The 17,735-nt window shown below is 37.3% G+C and overlaps 1 protein-coding gene across 5 annotated transcripts in view; it reads left to right on the top strand.

The window, feature by feature from the left end:
* The first annotated feature begins 404 nt into the window (after positions 1-404).
* Positions 405-17,735, top strand: part of ACBD5 (acyl-CoA binding domain containing 5) — a 38,001-nt gene continuing 20,670 nt past the window's right edge. For 2 of the 5 annotated variants that reach the window (XM_045533307.1, XM_045533314.1), the window contains exons 1-6: positions 1,520-1,705; positions 1,888-2,053; positions 7,299-7,419; positions 9,637-9,709; positions 15,334-15,448; positions 15,544-15,576. In XM_045533307.1, coding sequence (XP_045389263.1) covers positions 1,691-1,705; positions 1,888-2,053; positions 7,299-7,419; positions 9,637-9,709; positions 15,334-15,448; positions 15,544-15,576 — 523 coding nt within the window. In that variant the 5' untranslated portion in view covers positions 1,520-1,690. Of the gene's footprint in view, positions 564-1,519; positions 1,706-1,887; positions 2,054-7,298; positions 7,420-9,636; positions 9,710-15,333; positions 15,449-15,543; positions 15,577-17,735 lie in introns of those variants that run through there. The other 3 variants (XM_045533330.1, XM_045533329.1, XM_045533321.1) reach the window with 3 other exon arrangements.

The following is a 17,735-nucleotide window of genomic DNA, read 5'->3' as shown; positions in this document are numbered from 1 at the left end:
GTAAACTGGAAACATTGTTAATATCTTCCTTTGGTGTGCTGGGAAAAGTCCATGATTTAAAGTAAGAGTTTTTTGGATCAACTGACTCTTGGCTGCGGCAAGTCAGAAAATGTGAGTCTCAACTTCCTCAGTAAACACCCTACGAATACGTGTCATATGCTTGGCAAATACCAGGCACTCAGGAACTGGCAGTCTTCAATACCTGCAAGGCGCTCTGGATGACATCAAAGTGAGTAAGCATCAGGGGCAAGAAATGGGACCTCAGGCCTCTGATACAAGTACAGTCACACCGGGACACCTCTCAAACGACACACTACCTAGTTTCCCTTTTGCTGGAAGCGGATGTAGTATTTCGACAAGGAGCCCAAAGTGCGACCCAGCAGGAAGGCGGGATTTCCGCCGCACAGCAGGAGCGTGAGCTGGCCTGGGAAGGCGAACGGGAACAGGTTGCAGGAACGCCGGGCGCCCCGGACGGGGAACTACATTTCCCACAAGGCCGCGGGGCAGGGCGAGGGGCGGGCGTCGGGGACCTTACCGGACGGGCCTTGCCCGACAATACCAAGGTAAAATGCCGGCACCGCGGCTCCGAGGAAAGAGTAACTTATGGTCCGCGCCTAGATTTGTGCTAGTAACCCTCCTAACCCATCCCGAGCCGACAAAAACGACTTTCCCGACTAGGCGATTTGGAGCTTTCCAGGCCGCAGGACTCCTCCGTCACAACCTATATTACCCCCCCTTCTCTCACCCCACCGTGGGCTAAGGTCTGGGGGTTGCGCTTTCCAGGTTGATAATCCATAATGGTTCCTCGTCGGCCCCTCCCCCACGCCCATTCTTCTATTAAATCCAGCCGGAAGGGGGCTGTGCCCGGCTCCCCGGGGCTCGATGGACCGGGTGGTGGAGAAGGTGCCCTCCTCCCCTCCCCCCGGCTTGGCCCTGTAGCGGCGACCTCCCCCCTCGCCTTTGGTGGCTGCTCCGACGTACTTGGCTCGGAGCGGCGAAAGCTGCCAAAGACCTGCGGGCCAAGGACTGCTAAGCACTTCCATCCGACATCCCTAATCCTTTCTTCTACCCTTCGGAGTGGTTTAACGATTGCCACCCTAAAGGAGAGGCTAAGTGACTTGCCCTAGGGCACAGAACATAAATGGCAGAACTGAAGGTTGGCGCCTGTCGGATCTAAAGCCCTTTGCTTAAGCCTCATTGCTTTCCTCAAGCCTTAACGTAAGAGAGGGCCGGCGCTGGGGACCGCGGAGTCACGTTCTTGCCCGGCGGTGCTTAACACCCAGGCGCAGAGCCCAACCCTGCGTCCCCAGCGCGCTCCGCCTGGGCGGACGTAGCCTTCTGGCCTCGGTTTCCCTTGTCTGCACAAAAGGGAGCACAGGGTCCTTCCCGGACCGATCCGAGGAAGTGGCCCCTTGGACGGTCGTCTCTTTTTTCCCCCTTTCCGGGGTCCTTCTCTGGGGACCGACGGCCCGCGCGCGTCATCACGGTGGCCGCGGGGCCGGTGGGTGGGGTTCGCTGCGCGGCGGCGGCGGCAGCTGGTGGGTCCTCCGAGGAGGGGCTGTGGGGAGGGCGCCGGCTGCCAGACGGACTCCGCCGGAATGGGGGGTGTGGCTGCCCAGCCAGGGTCCTCCGGGTGGGAGAGCGGCTCCGCGTCCACCGGCGGCCGGACCCGCTTTGCCTTCTGCTAGAGATGCTCTTCCTCTCGGTGAGTTGTTTTCTGTCGTTGCGGGTTCTAGGCCTTCGTCACGCCCAGGGGAGGAGGAGGAAGCTGGGCCACCTAGATCTGTGTGGCCTGGATAGGGCAGGGCAAAGGGAAACTGACCCGCCGCGCTCCTGATCCTCCTCCTTCCGGGGCTTGTTGACCCGCCACCGCGCTGCATGTTCCAGTTTCATGCAGGCTCCTGGGAAAGCTGGTGCTGCTGCTGCCTGATTCCCGCCGACAGACCTGGGGACCGGGGCCGGCGCTGGCAGCCGGAGATGGCGGACACGAGATCCGTGCACGAAACCAGGTTTGAGGCGGCCGTGAAGGTGATCCAGAGTTTGCCGAAAAATGGTAAGTGTACCTGGCCCCCGCTGAAGAAACCCGGCAGAGGCTTGAAGCCCCAGTTTCTAAATCTTACCTCCTTTAACCTTCTTACTATTTCTAGTCTTGCTTAGTTAGCCTACTTTTCTCTGTGTTCAAAAGGGATGTAGTAGAAGGGAAGGTATCAAATATGAATTAATTGCCTTCTAATCTCATTAGCCAGAGACAGTATATTATCTGAATGTTAAGTAGTTCATATTGTTGAAAACAAAAGTCTTGTCACTTAATGACTGCAGATTTGGGTGTGTTAAAAAAAATCTGGGGTAGGGAAGCCTAGTGCTGCATACTTGTAAACTCTACTATTTAAGCCTTTGAAAACTTTTGATATGGAGGGAGAGAAAAGAAAACTGTGATCATTTGAAAAATGATTTCTTTTTATTTAAATAAATATATTCACTACTTTTTCTTTGCTGTTACATTGTATAATGTTCCCTTTTTTATAGTAATATTGGATCTTCTTTGCAGCTGGGGAGAAAAGTCATTTGAGCTGTTCTCTTGTATTTAATGAGTCATTTCTCTGGCTGCTTTCAAGATTTTTCTATTTATCTTTGGTTTTCAGCAATTTGACTAGCAGGTGTGGTTTTCTTGATATTTATCCTGTTCATGGTTTGCAGAGCTTTTTGAGTTTGCAATTTTATGTCTTTGATCAACGCTGACAAATTTTTGGCCATTGATTAAGTATGTTTTTCTGTTCTAAGTGGAGAGGCTTAGGGAGGGAGACTTAAACTTTTCAATCCATTCCTTCTGCATTATACGAATTATTTTTCACAATAAACATCTTTATAAACATAATTTCAAGTACCATTGTGGCAGAGTGGTAGTATTAAAACTAACTGAATAGAACATTGTTATTTTGCTATAGTATTTAAAATCATGGTCTCTGTTTTCATTAATCATCATTTGGCTAAATAATGATTATTCAACACAAGTCTTTCAATAAAAACTCATTAAGTGCAGATTCCAAAAAGTTACCAAAACAGATATACACAAAATAGTGTTCCTTTTGTAATTTCAAACATTCCATTGGTAGACATCATATTGGGAATTGAAAGATAAGAAAATAAACAAGAGGTAGAGAAATATTATAGGAACTTTATTTAGGTTTGATTTTTTAAGTGCCCAATTTAGAAAGGCATGATTCTGCATTTTATGTAAGTAGTACATTCACTCTTTCCCCTAAACCACATGTTTTTTGAAAATTGGTGAAGCTAAATTTCGTGTCTTTAGTCCACTATCTCTGTTAACATTATATACCACTTATTAGGATACCCATGTAAATTAAAATACAGTTTGTACAGCCTGAGCAAGTGTGAAACCCCGTCTCTACCATTTACAAAAAAAAATTAGGGAGGCGTAGTAGTGTGCAGCTATAGTTTCAGCTACTCAGGAGGCTGAGGCAGAAGGATGCTTGAGCCCAGGAGTTTGAGGTTGCAGTGAGCTATGAAGACACCATTCTACTCTAGTCCAGGGGTGACAGAGCAAGACCTTGTCTCAAAAAAAAAAAGAAAGAAACAATTTATATTTGCATAACAGTTAGGAAGGTACTGCAAAGTTAAGATACCCTGCCAAATGGTACCTGTGTTGGCTAACATCTAGTATACTGTTATCTGCTGAAACTAAATTGATATGAATTGAAGCAGAAGTTTGTTATAACGAATTGTTAAATATTTTTATAATACCACTTTTAAATCGTTTGTTCTATTCTGAACTAATATGTGAAGAAGATCTTATTTTTTATTCCTTGAAGCTTAATCTTAATTTAAAACCTAAAATGATAATGAGCCTGTGGCATCCATGTCTGGTATAACCTTGGCCTAAACTTAAATTCTTAGGTAATATTTCAAACATACATATCCGATATATCATGGGTGAGTACCTTGAGGACAGACATCTTACTTTATCTAGTACTTTACACATAGAATACATTCAATAAATGTTTCTAGTTTCTGTTTTTAATCTATTATAATGTATATATCATTCACCTAAGCCAATACACTTTCAAATCTTATTTGGTTGACTTCATCTCATATTTTGAGATGAAACTTTTGATTTTTTTTAATTTGAATGTGCTTTATTAAAATACAAGGAAATAGGTAAAAAAATATTCTCTCAAGTCTCTATGAAAAAAACGATAATATAGCATAGCCAAGAAGAAATTAGCTTAATCTAGACAAATTTTAATAGGCACAGTATGCCTGATGTTTTTCAATCTACTACTTAAATTTTTACCTTGTTAGTCAGGATTCTTGAGAGGAACAGAGCCAGAGAGAGAGGCTTATTTTAAAGCAATGGCTCACGTGATTGTGGAGGCTTGGTGAGTCCAAAATCTGATCAGGGAGGCCAGCAGGCTGGAGCCCCAGGGAAGAGTTTCAGTTCAAGGCCAAAGGCAACCTAGAGGCAGAAATCCTTCTCACTCAGGGAAGGTCAGTCTTTGTTTTATTTAGGCCTTCAACTGATTAGATGAGGCCCACCCACATTATGGAGGGCAATATGCTTTACTAAAAGTCCACCAAATTTAAATATTAAATCTCATCCAATAAAAACCCTCACAGAAACATCTAGGATAATGTTTGACCACATATCTGGGCACTGTGACCCAGCAAGTTGACACAAAATTTACTATCACAGGCTAGATCCTTCTACAGGACAATAGCCAGAGGGGTACTAGAACACAAAACCTGAGGAAAATAGCAAAAGCATCCGCATGTTTGACTGAACCCACATTTTGGGTTGCCTCTCCCCTCCGAGTCTCTCTCTGTGCTGGCTCTCTCCACATGGTGTCAGATACAGACACAAACTATTCTCGAGTTGAGATGAGCAACCCAGAAAAAAAAAAGAGAAATATTTCCACACCAGTCCTAGTTAGAAAAATCCCAGAGATTGCAGTCCACATGGACAGACAGAAAAACTTCTTACACTTTGTAGTTTCTGTTTTAAAATCTCTGTCTTTTTGGTTGCTATGACAAAATACCTTAGACTAGGTAATTTATAAACAACAAAAATCGGCCGGGCGCAGTGGCTCACGCCTGTATTCCTAGCACTTTGGGAAGCGAGACAGGAGGATTGACTGAGGTCAGGAGTTCGACACCAGCCTGAGTAAGAGCAAGACCTCATCTCTACTAAAAATAGAAATAAAAATTATCTGGACAACTAAAAATATATATAGAAAAAATTAGCCGGGCATGGTGGCACATGCCTGTAGTCCCAGCTACTCGGGAGGCTGAGGCAGTAGGATCGCTTAAGCCCAGGAGTTTGAGGTTGCTGTGAGCTAGGCTGACGCCACGGCACTCACTCTAGCCCGGGCAACAAAGTGAGACTCTGTCTCAAAAAAAAAGAAAAAAATCTATTGCTCACAGTTGTGAAGTCTGGGAAGTCCAAGAACAAGGTGCCAGTAGATTCAGTATCTGGTAAGGGCTTACTCTCTGCTTCAGAGATAGCATTTTCTTGCCATGTACTCACACGGAAGGGCTGATGTTTTAAATTTAGATTTGTATCATTTAATAGGTAACCATTTTTTAATTAATTATTTTTTTAAGCCACAGGTGTGGTAGGCAGGTAAACATTTTTAACTGTGGTTTCTCCATTTTTTCCCCCTCTGCTGTATAAAGAACTACATCGTTAAAACACAGTATCTGGGCTGGGCACGGTGGCTCACGCCTGTAATCCTAGCACTCTGGGAGGCCGAGGTGGGAGGATCACTCAAGGTCTGGAGTTCCAGACTAGCCTGAGCAAGAGCGAGACCCCGTCTCTACTAAAAATAGAAAGAAATTAGCTGAACAACTAAAAATATATAGAAAAAATTAGCCGGGCATGGTGACGCATGCCTGTAGTCCCAGCTACTTGGGAGGCTGAGTCAGTAGGATCGCTTAAGCCCAGGAGTTTGAGGTTGCTGTGAGCTAGGCTGACGCCGCGGCACTCACTCTAGCCCGGGGAACAGAGTGAGACTCTGTCTCAAAAAAACAAAAAAAAACAAGACAGTATGTGATAGATACTTCTAAATATGCATATATTATATAGATAATTATTATTGTGATTTTGGAATTAATTATACACTCATGGCCAAACCTGAAACACCAGCTCTCAGCTTGTCTGTATGGTAATTTCCACATCTTTTATAAACTGATAGCTTTTGATTACTACATGTTATCTGTTTATTATGCAATTTACAAACTTTTTAAAATATCTTCTTACAATTTTAACTGTACTTTTTATAATGATTTTTGTTAAAAAAGTAATACACACTGCTGCTAAAATATTTTTAAAACAAATAAGCCAAAAGGAAAATAAAATAATTTGTATACCTGCTATCCAGCAATATCATCTTTTAACATTTTGATATTTATCCTTCTATTGTACTTTTAATATATATAAATACTTATTTTGTAAAAGTGCATAATACATGCTGTTTTAAACTGCTTTGTTTCTCATTTATTAGATCTTGAAACTTCTCATGCCATTATTTATATTCTTCTACAAGTTTTTATACCTACTGTAAATAACCTTTTTATGTGTATATCATAATTATTTAGTTATTTATTATAAAACGTTAACATGCCAATTTTTCACTATTATTAATAGTACTGCAACTTATAGGACTTGTTAATACAGTTTGAAAATTTTAAACATGAGAAAAGTTATAGATATGCTAGAAATATATATAAAGACTTCAAAGAAATCGCTATCTTCAAAATTACAGAGGTAGGAAGTGAGAAGTCTCTTTTTTATCTTAGATGAATTCTTTTTCTACTATTTGGCTTTAGCCCAAAGTTCCTTATCTACTGAGAAATTGAAATTTGGCAGAGTATACCTGTAATGTTTTTCATTTATGCTAGTCAGTTTTGATTTTTCACAAACTTTGAATAAAAATACCTTATTACAGTTGTGTAATAAGTTAATCTGCATTTTAACATATTTGTTTTTAAAGTGACATTTGCCAGTTATTTTGGTTATACCTATAGCATGTTTATTCATTTGTTCTTTTATTTATTGAAGTGTCTTAGGCATTGTTATTAAAGTTGAGAATCTCAGAGTTTTTTTAAATCAAAGGAACAAGCAACAGAGCCATGACTTTTTGTTTCTATAAGGTAGAAATAAATTATTGTCTGAACTATTAATGAAATATAAAAGCATTATTAGTATAGCTAAGTTAATTTATAACCTTAGATTATCAATTATATTCCCTAAGTGATGTATATTTAATGTATGTTCCCAATAGGTTCGTTCCAGCCAACAAATGAAATGATGCTTAAGTTCTATAGCTTCTATAAACAGGCAACTGAAGGACCCTGTAAACTTTCAAGGCCTGCATTCTGGGATCCTATTGGAAGATATAAATGGTAATTTTATATATGCAGCTATGAATGAATTTTAATTTTAATGATATAATTCATATGCCTGTCACCTGTGGTTATATATTATTCTGTGCATAAAGTGTCGTAGGTACTGGGTACAATTTTTATCCTCCAGGTGCTCCAACAAAATTCTATACAAATAGGAAAGTCTCAGGGAAGAGAGGAAAACAATAAAACCAAAATGGGTAGGTGCATCTAAGATAAAAAGCATTTTCAGTTAATCTTTCCTTTTATGGAGTTTTCCTTTTTTTTTTTTTTGATCCAAAAGCAACTTCCAAACTAAGTTAAAGAAGCAAACTTTAACTGCCTCTTTTACTTGCAAAGAAAAATAATGACTTTTGCTCATCAGGTGACTCTGTTTGCTCTGAGCCTTTAGATAATAAATAACTAAGAATATGACTTAAGTACTGCCACGCTAACTTTTCTAAGCTTTCACTTCTGACCCACTGTACTCACATAGAAATTTGATTTTTAAATATCCTTAAAAGAATTATAAACTATTAAGACATGCAATTTTCCCAATTGACTATGACTAACATTTGATAAGTCTTTTTTTTTTTTTTTTTTTGAGACAGGGTTTTCTTGTGTTGTGCCGGCCGGCATGCAATAGCTGCACTGCAGCCTCAAACTCCTGGGCTCAAGACTTCCTCCTGCATCAACCTCCCAAGTAGGCAGGACTACCGGTGTATGCCACCATGCCCAGCTAATTTTTCTTATTTTTTGTAAACATGGTGTTTCACTATGTTGCCCAGGCTAGTCTCAAACTCCTGGCCTCAAGCAGTCCTCCTGCTTCAGCCTCCCAAAGTGCTGGAATTACAGGCATGAGCCACCACGCCCAGCCTAATATTCTTACGTGCTATTGAAGATTTCACAAATGTCTGGCAAAAGTCAATTTTAGACTGTACCTTACGAACAAAGTATGGAGATTGCTGAAGCATGTTTTAAGGGCCACACTTTTTTGGTTTTGTTTTTGCTCAGATAGAACCCAGTTCATGAACGCCAAGCATTTTGATGCTCATTTTCTTCACCCTGAACTGCAAGTGCCATAAGCTTGTTTGAAGATTTCTTAATATTGTACTTTCCTCTAGGATCTTTATGAATAATCATATAATAGGTTAAATGAAATAGCAATATATTATTTAATTTCTCCATTTTAAGAAAATTTACTTATTTGCTTCACATTTTTTCCCCCTGAAATTGGCCTTTGGTGGAGTTAAACTCCTTTTCTGAAAACTGTATAAAAAGGGAGGTTTTCGTATCAGGCAAAAGTTTGAAAGGACTATTCTTATTATCTAGGGATTTAAAACTTTCCTGTCACTAACATTTTCATTCTTTCAGAAGTAAGAAACCATTTTCTCTTCTAAAGTGTTTAAGTTAGAATTTTATTTAAATTGTTTTTTTAATTTTTAAGTTCTAAAAAATTTTTGCCCATAAAAGTTTATCCTGTGAAATCTTATTTAAATTAATGGAAACTTGGCCGGGTACAGTGGCTCATGCCTATAATCCTAGCACTCTGGGACGCTGAGGTAGGAGGATCACTTGAGGTCAGGAGTTTGAGACCAACCTGAGGAAGAGTGAGACACTGTCTCTACTAACAGTAGAAAAAATTAGCTGGGCATAGTGGTGCATGCCTGCAGTCCCAGCTACTAGGGAGACTGAGGCAGGAGTATTGCTTGAGCCCAGGAGTTTGAGGTTGCTGTGAGCTAGGCTAATACCATGGCACTCTAGCCTGGGCAAGAGTGTGACTCTGTCTCAAAAAAAAAAAAAAAGAAAGAAAAAGAAAGGCAAAAATAAATAAATAAATTAATTCATGGAAACTTTTAACCAAAACTTCTGTTCATTTTAAACATGCTTGTGACAATTTACATAGTTTTCTAAGATGTTCATTTCTGTTACTGTTCTTTATAATGATGTAAAAACTTTTGAAGAGTTCTTAGCAAATATTTATGAATAGTTTATGGTCTCTGTGGCTTATTAATATGTAGATGGGTTGTGTATTTATTGAAGTGCTGTTTAATTTGCCAGTTTCTCTGTTACAGTTTTTCTTCAAGGTGGTGCATTTAAAGGGATTCTTTGGAAGCATGACTTTAAGGAGAGCCTGTTTTGAATAAATGACCCTGTGTAGCATCAACTATAAATTATATTCTGAGCAATTGAACATCAGGTGTCTTTCTGTTGTTATTTGGATATTTTCATTTCTAGGGATGCTTGGAATTCATTGGGTGATATGACCAAAGAGGAAGCCATGATTGCGTATGTTGAAGAAATGAAAAAGGTAGGAAACATAGTTCAATATTTAGAGCAGCTCTAATTTACTTTTGTGGTCAGACAAATTAGCTGCATTGTTTTAAGGAACAAGATTGTAGTATGTTATACTATCGAATCTAGATTATTGAATTTATTAGGGCTTTATTTGTTCATGTTAAGGTGCTTTTTCCTTAAGATGTATCACACTGTGGTGGTGATATGATGTTTTATTTTGTTTGTTTGTTTTTTTTCATTTTCCCCATCTTTCTCTGTAGTCAACTTCTGGAAGATGTGTGGGAATAAGAATCTTTGAAAATATTGATGTCCCTTACTCTGGAGTCTGGGAAATACCTAGATGATCTTGAAAACATTTCTGCTTTGGAACCTTTTGTTTAGGAAAAGTAGTCAACATGACTACCCAACAATATTCTTGTCTAAGTTTTGACTCATAAATTGAGATAATCCCATCACTGAACTTAGTACCAAGGATTTTTCTGTGAATGCATAGATCCTTCAGAAGCAGAATAAGATAAGGATGCTTTTAGGTTCTCTGCTAATTACCCAAGAAGGGCATTCATTCCTTATTAACTAGCTCTTTCAAGTGTTTCCAAGGTATTGTTTTGAGGAACAGATTTATGAAGAAATCAAAGATTTAGAAATTGATCTTGCCTTTAAGATGGAATAGAAAACCAAGGGGAAAAAGGGGAAAAAGGCAATTAAAAATGATCTTAGAGCCTTTTTATAGAGAACCACCTTTATGTTGGACGTGGATCAGAAGTTGTAAAATCTATATTTGATAATCTTAAATAAATTATCTTTGAACATAAAGTATATAAAAAGGACTAGTTTTTTGCCAGATGGTTTGATGGTATTCATCTCTGTAGTAATTTCTATTTAGTAGATTTATGCCAGTTTTTTTATCTCTTCTATAGTACTAAAAGTTATGCCCTTTGTTATATTTTCACAATTTTTATTTAGTGAGACTATTTGTAACAGAGGACAGAGTGCAGTTCTTTTGGCTCTTAACTATATCAATAACACAATAACAAACGAGCCTTTTAAAAGTGGAAAATGAAAGATAATCTAAAACCTTTTTGGTTTGATAACTATTTCTTTTTCTTTACCTTAAATGTTATTATAATTTTTAGAACATACTTATATAATACAAAGTTGAATTGACACATTAAGTAAAACTTACCCATTTTTTTCTAATTTTATTAATTAATCGTAGAGACACAGTTTATGTTTTTTTTCTTTAATTTCTTTTTTTTTTTTTTTTTTGGCCACAATTTAAAGTGAGAGGGGGATGAAACAATGTGTATTCTACTTTTTTCCCCAAGAAAGATTAAAACTATACTGCTGCTTTTAGCTATCTTAAAATGCTTCTACTGCCTATGGATTTCTATAACTATCTCTCTAGTTTAAAAAATACATTGTTTTCATTCAGACTTTTAAAATTTCATTTCATATTGTGAATATAATAAAGTTTATAGTAAACTTTTAGAGGTAAATCTAACAATATTAGGATATCCATAAGCTGGAAATTTGATTACTCTTTTGAATTATTTTTAGAGGTTAGCTTTATGGATATCAGTAGATAAAATTGCATGTGTCTAAATAATCTTGTGGGGTAGTACATTATCCCAAAGATTTTATTATTGAATTTGGGACTTTTTCTTTTCTTTTTTTTTTCCCCCTGCAGCTGCTAACTAACCGACAGGACTTTTTCTGATTGCAATAATTTACTAACTGAAGCAGTCATTAGTCATTAAATTATATTTTTAAATGTAGTTCACAACAAAAATAAAGTTCACAAATCACTGTACTATTGCTCTTTAGCATTACTCATTAGAATGTAAATCTCATTCCATGTCTTTGCATTCAAAGGTTTCAGAAACTTTATGAATTTATATTTTATAATGGGTAAGATTTTATAGAAAATTGCTTTTCATAATTTATAAATTATCCAGTAACATATCACTGAAAGAGTTGCTGGGGTAAAAAATTCTTTTAACATAATTTAGTATGATATTAGCTTTGAGGAATAAAGTAAGCAATGTGGCTTGGGGGGAAAATCCATGTTTCTTTAAATAAAGTTTATTTTGATACATAATCAGAAATATAAAATTCTATTTTTTAAATAAATTTTTTAGGCTATCTTACGGATATTTCCAGAGTACTCAGCTATTTTAGTACTTGAATAATGTGCATTATGTGTGTGGAATTTCAAGAGAGATAAGTGTATTCACCCTTGCTACACACTAGTGTCACCAGGGGATCTTGTGAAAAAATACAAATGCCCCAGGATGACCCCAGACTAATTATTTCAGGATTTCGAAGAGACTGGGATAATCACTGGAATAGAGGGAGGATTAGGGCAGGCTTTTTTGAAGGCTGGAACCTGAAAGTTACCATGGCTGAGGATCTAGTTCATAGCTCAAAAGTGTAGAACATTGGCTTTCTCTGAGTGCTGAGGGTTGACTTTTGTCTGTCGAACAGAGACTAGAGCATTGAGATTTGATGGCTTTCAAGTATGTGTTCATCTTGGACAAAAGAAGCCTGAGGAAGTTAGTCTTTGCTTTAATAGAGTTTATCTACACCTTTCCAGTATATTTTCATCATCTAAAACTGATGTCTCTCACCAAGGAAAAGTGCCGGATAAACCTAGAAAAATTATTGTGCTTTGATGTTACTTTTCCAGTGTCCATGCAGCTTACCAGATATTTCTGTTAAGACATTTTTTGTTTGGATAGGTTACTGGATATTGAATTAGCGTGATTAACTTATAACTTCAGATAGAACCTTCTCTGAGGATAGGTAGTGGTTACCTAGACTGAGATTTGCTTGTCTGTCTGCCTGTCTTTTTTTCTGTCTCTATCTCATGTACGTGTGCGTGCTTGCCATTTCTTGTATTCTAGCATTGGTATCGGGGAGGAAATTTGTGAATGGCTAAGATCATCCTTCTTGGTTTGTGTATTTTTATTTTTATTTTATTTTTTTTTTTTTATTTTTTTTTTTTTTTGAGACAGAGTGTCACTTTGTTGCCCGGGCTAGAGTGAGTGCCGTGGCATCAGCCTAGCTCACAGCAACCTCAAACTCCTGGGCTTAAGCGATCCTACTGCCTCAGCCTCCCTAGTAGCTGGGACTACAGGCATGAGCCACCATGCCCGGCTAATTTTTTTGTATATATATATTTTTTTTAGTTGGCCAGATAATTTCTTTCTATTTTTAGTGGAGACAGGGTCTCACTCTTGCTCAGGCTGGTCTCGAACTCCTGACCTCGAGCGATCCACCCGCCTCGGCCTCCCAGAGCTAGGATTACAGGCGTGAGCCACCGCGCCCGGCCAGTTTGTGTATTTTTAAAGTTTCTTCTTCAGAGAGTAACCCTCTTAAATTCTGAGTGTGTCTTGCTTTGGTCACTTGTGTTCTCACCATATTGACTACTGAAATTCTATTAATAGGTTATTGAAAGAATAAATACGTATTTGCTTAGTGCTAGCATATACTTCTTTTCTCTAGTTCTGATATTTTGAGTCCAGAATTCATTCCCTTCTCTTACGGGGCATGAGAAACTCAAGTACTGAATCGAGTAGCTTTACTTAAGGACAAATTCGAGAAAGAGATTTTTTGTAAACTTTAATTGAGAGATAACTAAAAGAGGAGGATCAAAGGACGTGTTGGGGACAGGGTGTCACGATGGGATGTGGTTGGCTTACCGGATTCTGCTACATCAAGTCTTTATATTACGGCAGTGTGGGCTAGTGTAAAGCCTTCTGACTTATGTTTGAATTATTTCTTTTCCATTTATTATAAGCTGTGACTTTGGTCACAACAAAGCAAACATTACCCTGTGGTTTCAAATTTCGATTTGAATCTAATTCTCAGAATTATTATAATCCAAATATATTACAAATTACAAATATATTGTAAATATATTACCAAATATATTTATATATTTATTTACTTTATTAATATAAAGTTTTATGTAAAACTCTTTTAAAATAGATAAGTCACATGAATATAATAATATTTAGATTCTAGCAATGCTCTATTTTCTGGGTTCCTTGTTTTCCTGCCAGTCAAAAGCATAACTTTTTGCAAATTTATTCTTGTGACATATTTGAAACTATATTTATTTCTTATCATAAAAATAATTTTTCAATGATAGCCGTACTTCTGTTCATACTCCCATGGAGCAGAACTTATGTTTAGAATGTATACTTCTTTTGTCACTCCTCAGAATTGCACCTGGTAGGCAGTTTGCCCCAGATGACTTAAAGTGGTCTTGAGCAACCAGTCAGGGATCTTGAGAAGTCCCTGTGTTCCAATCACAAATTTTGTGATTTAAGCATTCTTTTCAGTCCTATCCATTAGATAATTTACTACGAGCTATAAAATTAAATTATAATCATTAAAACCAGTAATTGTGAGCAGTTTATTGTGCATAATTTCTCTCAACAACCTCCCCCCACACCCATACACCTGGTGGGTGGTGATATTGTTGGGCCTATCTCAGCTCAGAATCTCATCAGAGCTGCTGGTGACCACAGATTACTGATAGTTCATCCGGTATCAGTTTTAGAAATAAAAGCGTGTTGTTTGAACAAGAATTTTAGTATTTTCAATGAGCTTGTTTGTTTAAATACCTTCTATGTGCTGGAAACTAGAAATACGGGAGTGAACAAAAACAAAAAGATGAAGGCCCTTTTTCATTGAGCTGACATTCTATTGCGGAAGATGGGTGATAAATAAACAGTAAAGCAGTCTTAAAGACAGTAAAAGCTGTCTTAAAATAAAAAACAAAGAAAGAAAATTTATAGATACTTTTCTGATCATCACACATCAGAGCTAGTTTTATTCTTTTCAATGTCTGCATAATAGTCCATATATAGAAGAAGAACTTTAATTTCTTTGATCAGTCACTAATTGATAGTTATTTAGTTGGATGCCTTTTCAGTTAATTTATTGTGCTTGTTAAATTTGATGATTGTAAAACAAAAACTCCCTAGTTTTTAATGTACAATTTATAGATTATTGGCCAGGCACGGTGGCTCACGCCTGTATTCCTAGCACTTTGGGAAACGAGACAGGAGGATTGATTGAGGTCAGGAGTTCGAGACCAGCCTGAGTAAGAGCAAGACCCCATCTCTACTAAAAATAGAAAAATTATCTCTTATACAATTGGTCCTGTGGCCTACAAAAAAAAGAAAAGAAAAGAAAAAGAAAAATTAGCCAGGCATGGTGGCACATGCCTGTAGTCCCAGCTACTCGGGAGGCGGAGGCAGTAAGATTGCTTGAGCCCAGGAGTTTGAGGTTGCTGTGAGCTAGGCTGATGCCACGACACTGTAGCCCAGGTAACAGAACGAGACTTTGTCTCAAAAAATAAATAAATAAAGTTTATAAATTATCGTATAACATTTTATATGAAGCTTATGTAAAATAGTCTTTAAAATGAGAATGCCTTTAGATCTTTACTATATTTGAAACGTTTGTAGGAGTGTATATAGAATAGTATGTAATTAATGTAGATCCTTTAGGGAGCCTATTAATGACCTTCAAATCTCAAGATTATCAATAAATTGGTAATCATAGATTATTTGATACTAGTGATTAAGTTTGTGATTTCACAATATTTGTTGCTTTTGATTACAGATTCTTGAGACTATGCCAATGACTGAGAAAGTTGAAGAATTGCTGCATGTTATAGGTCCATTTTATGAAATTGTAGAGGACAAAAAGAGTGGCAGGAGTTCTGATGTAACCTCAGGTTGGACTATTTTACCTATTTTTCAATTTAGCAACTGGTATGCATGCATTAATATTTATATGTCTAATTTTTTTTTTTTTACTTTCACATGCTAGTCCGACTGGAGAAAATCTCTAAATACTTAGAAGGTAGGAATAATGAAATCCATGTAAAAATTTTGTCCAAAATTGACATGTCAGAAGAAATCTACACAAATTTGTAGAATTTATAATCTTGTCACCCAGGAGTTTTCATTAGAAGCAAACACATTGTATGACATTCCAAAATACTATAAACCCTATAAATTTTGACCATTAAGTGTACATTATTATTAATAAAACATGCCAGATAATTCACTTAGTTATACAAAATTATAACAGAATTCATGGTTTAATTTTGATAGAGTATATTTTCTGTTTTGCTTTAGGAATTAATATTACCATGGATTAAATGATTTTCTAGCTAATTTTAAAATAGATATGTTTACAGTATAGTTTAACTATAACCTAGCAAGCTAAAACAAGACATCAGCTTGGTTTTTATTTTTTAGAGTATTGTATTCATGTTCTCAGTGAAGGATTAAAACAGTTATGTTTTGCATCCTAGTAAGAGTTGAATAAAATGCAAGCTTTGCTGGTATTAACTGTAAATATTTGTTTCTTAAATTTTTTTTTTAGAGAGCAGAGTGAAATGACACCCCAAGAGTAAATTTAAATGAAAATTGTATGCACTTTAAATAAAAATCAGCCTGGCATCTTTTTTTTTTTTTCCTGGCATCCTGATTTACAAGGCATCTTTTAATAATTGACAGAAATTGCAGGGTTTTAGAACAGTAATCTTCCTGTATTGTAGTACGGCCTCGTGCAGTTTGCACAAGGTTATAGATCATGTGCAACTGATGGTGACTGCTTACAGGGCATGATTCTGTACTACACCACTCTGTATCCTGTTTGCTTAGAGGAGTCAAATCGAAACAAATAGTTCTTATAGTTCACACTTACTCAATTCAGAAAAAAAAAGGAAATGTTTTCTCTTTGTCAAGCATGTTGTCAGGATGCAGAGGGGAATACACTGGACCTGCTTTTGCAGTGTCCAGTCTACTGGCCAGAGGCAGTTATTTAAACAACTAATTACAAAACAAAGAAGAGTAAACAATGGTAATAAAGGCACAGGTCCACAGTTACTTAGCTATAACTTAAACATCCCAAAAGCTTTGAAAACCAGAATTTTTTGGTAACTCATTTGGCAGCAGAAAGCTGTCTGACATGAGCTAATTGAGGAACAAAACCTGACCTGAAATGACATGAGGCTATTTTGAATCTTTATCCTATTTAGTGTAACTATTCATATATTTTGCTACAAAAATCTTATTTTCTTTTTTTAGTGAGAGCTGCCTTAGGCTCTTTTGGAGATGTTACACAATATACCAAATGGCATATGTACCATATGACCTTTGCAAAATTAGAAAACTTGATATTTCAAAACAGATCTGGATGCAAGGGTTGTAAGTAAAGGATTGTGGACCTGCACTATAAATTTAACCCAAACCAGTCTGATGGACATTTAGATTATTTCCTCATTTGCTCATCAAAAAATGCTCCTGAGAAATTATACATATGTGAAAGTATATCTATAAGAAATAATAGATACTGACTTAAATATCCTTAAAAAAATAGAAATGGAATTAGAAGTGTTTGATGGGTGTTTGTAATTTTGTAAGATATTGCCAAATTGCAAGGCAGTTTGCAATCTTGACTTTTTTTTAAAGGAAGCATCTTGTTAAAAGTAGCCATTTAGGCCCAGTAGAACAAATTATCAGTGTCACATTTGAAAATGGACATTTTCAGAATACACATCTTTAGTATGTTTTGAAATTGGAAAATTAGAAATTAGAAAACAAAACTGAGTCCTCCAGTTTTGTTCTTTTTCAATATTGTTTTGGCTATGTTTTTTTTTTTTTTTTTTTTTTTGAGACAGCGTCTTGCTCTGTTGCCCAGGCTAGAGTGAGTGCCGTGGTGTCAGCCTAGCTCACAGCAACCTCAAACTCCTGGGCTTAAGCGATCCTTCTGCCTCAGCCTCCCGAGTAGCTGGGACTACAGGCATGCACCACCATGCCCGGCTAGTTTTTTATATATATATATATATATATATATATATTTTTAGCTGTCTAAACCGTTTCTTTCTATTTTTAGTAGAGACGGGGTCTCACTCTTGCTCAGGCTGGTCTCGAACTCCTGACCTCGAGCGATCCACCCACCTCAGCCTCCCAGAGTGCTAGGATTACAGGCGTGAGCCACTGCGCCCGGGC

Source organism: Lemur catta, chromosome 1 (assembly GCF_020740605.2).
Source record: "Lemur catta isolate mLemCat1 chromosome 1, mLemCat1.pri, whole genome shotgun sequence".
Classification (NCBI taxonomy): Eukaryota; Metazoa; Chordata; class Mammalia; order Primates; family Lemuridae; genus Lemur; species Lemur catta.
Note: the sequence above shows the minus strand (reverse complement) of the source record. Positions and strands in the feature narration are given on the sequence as shown.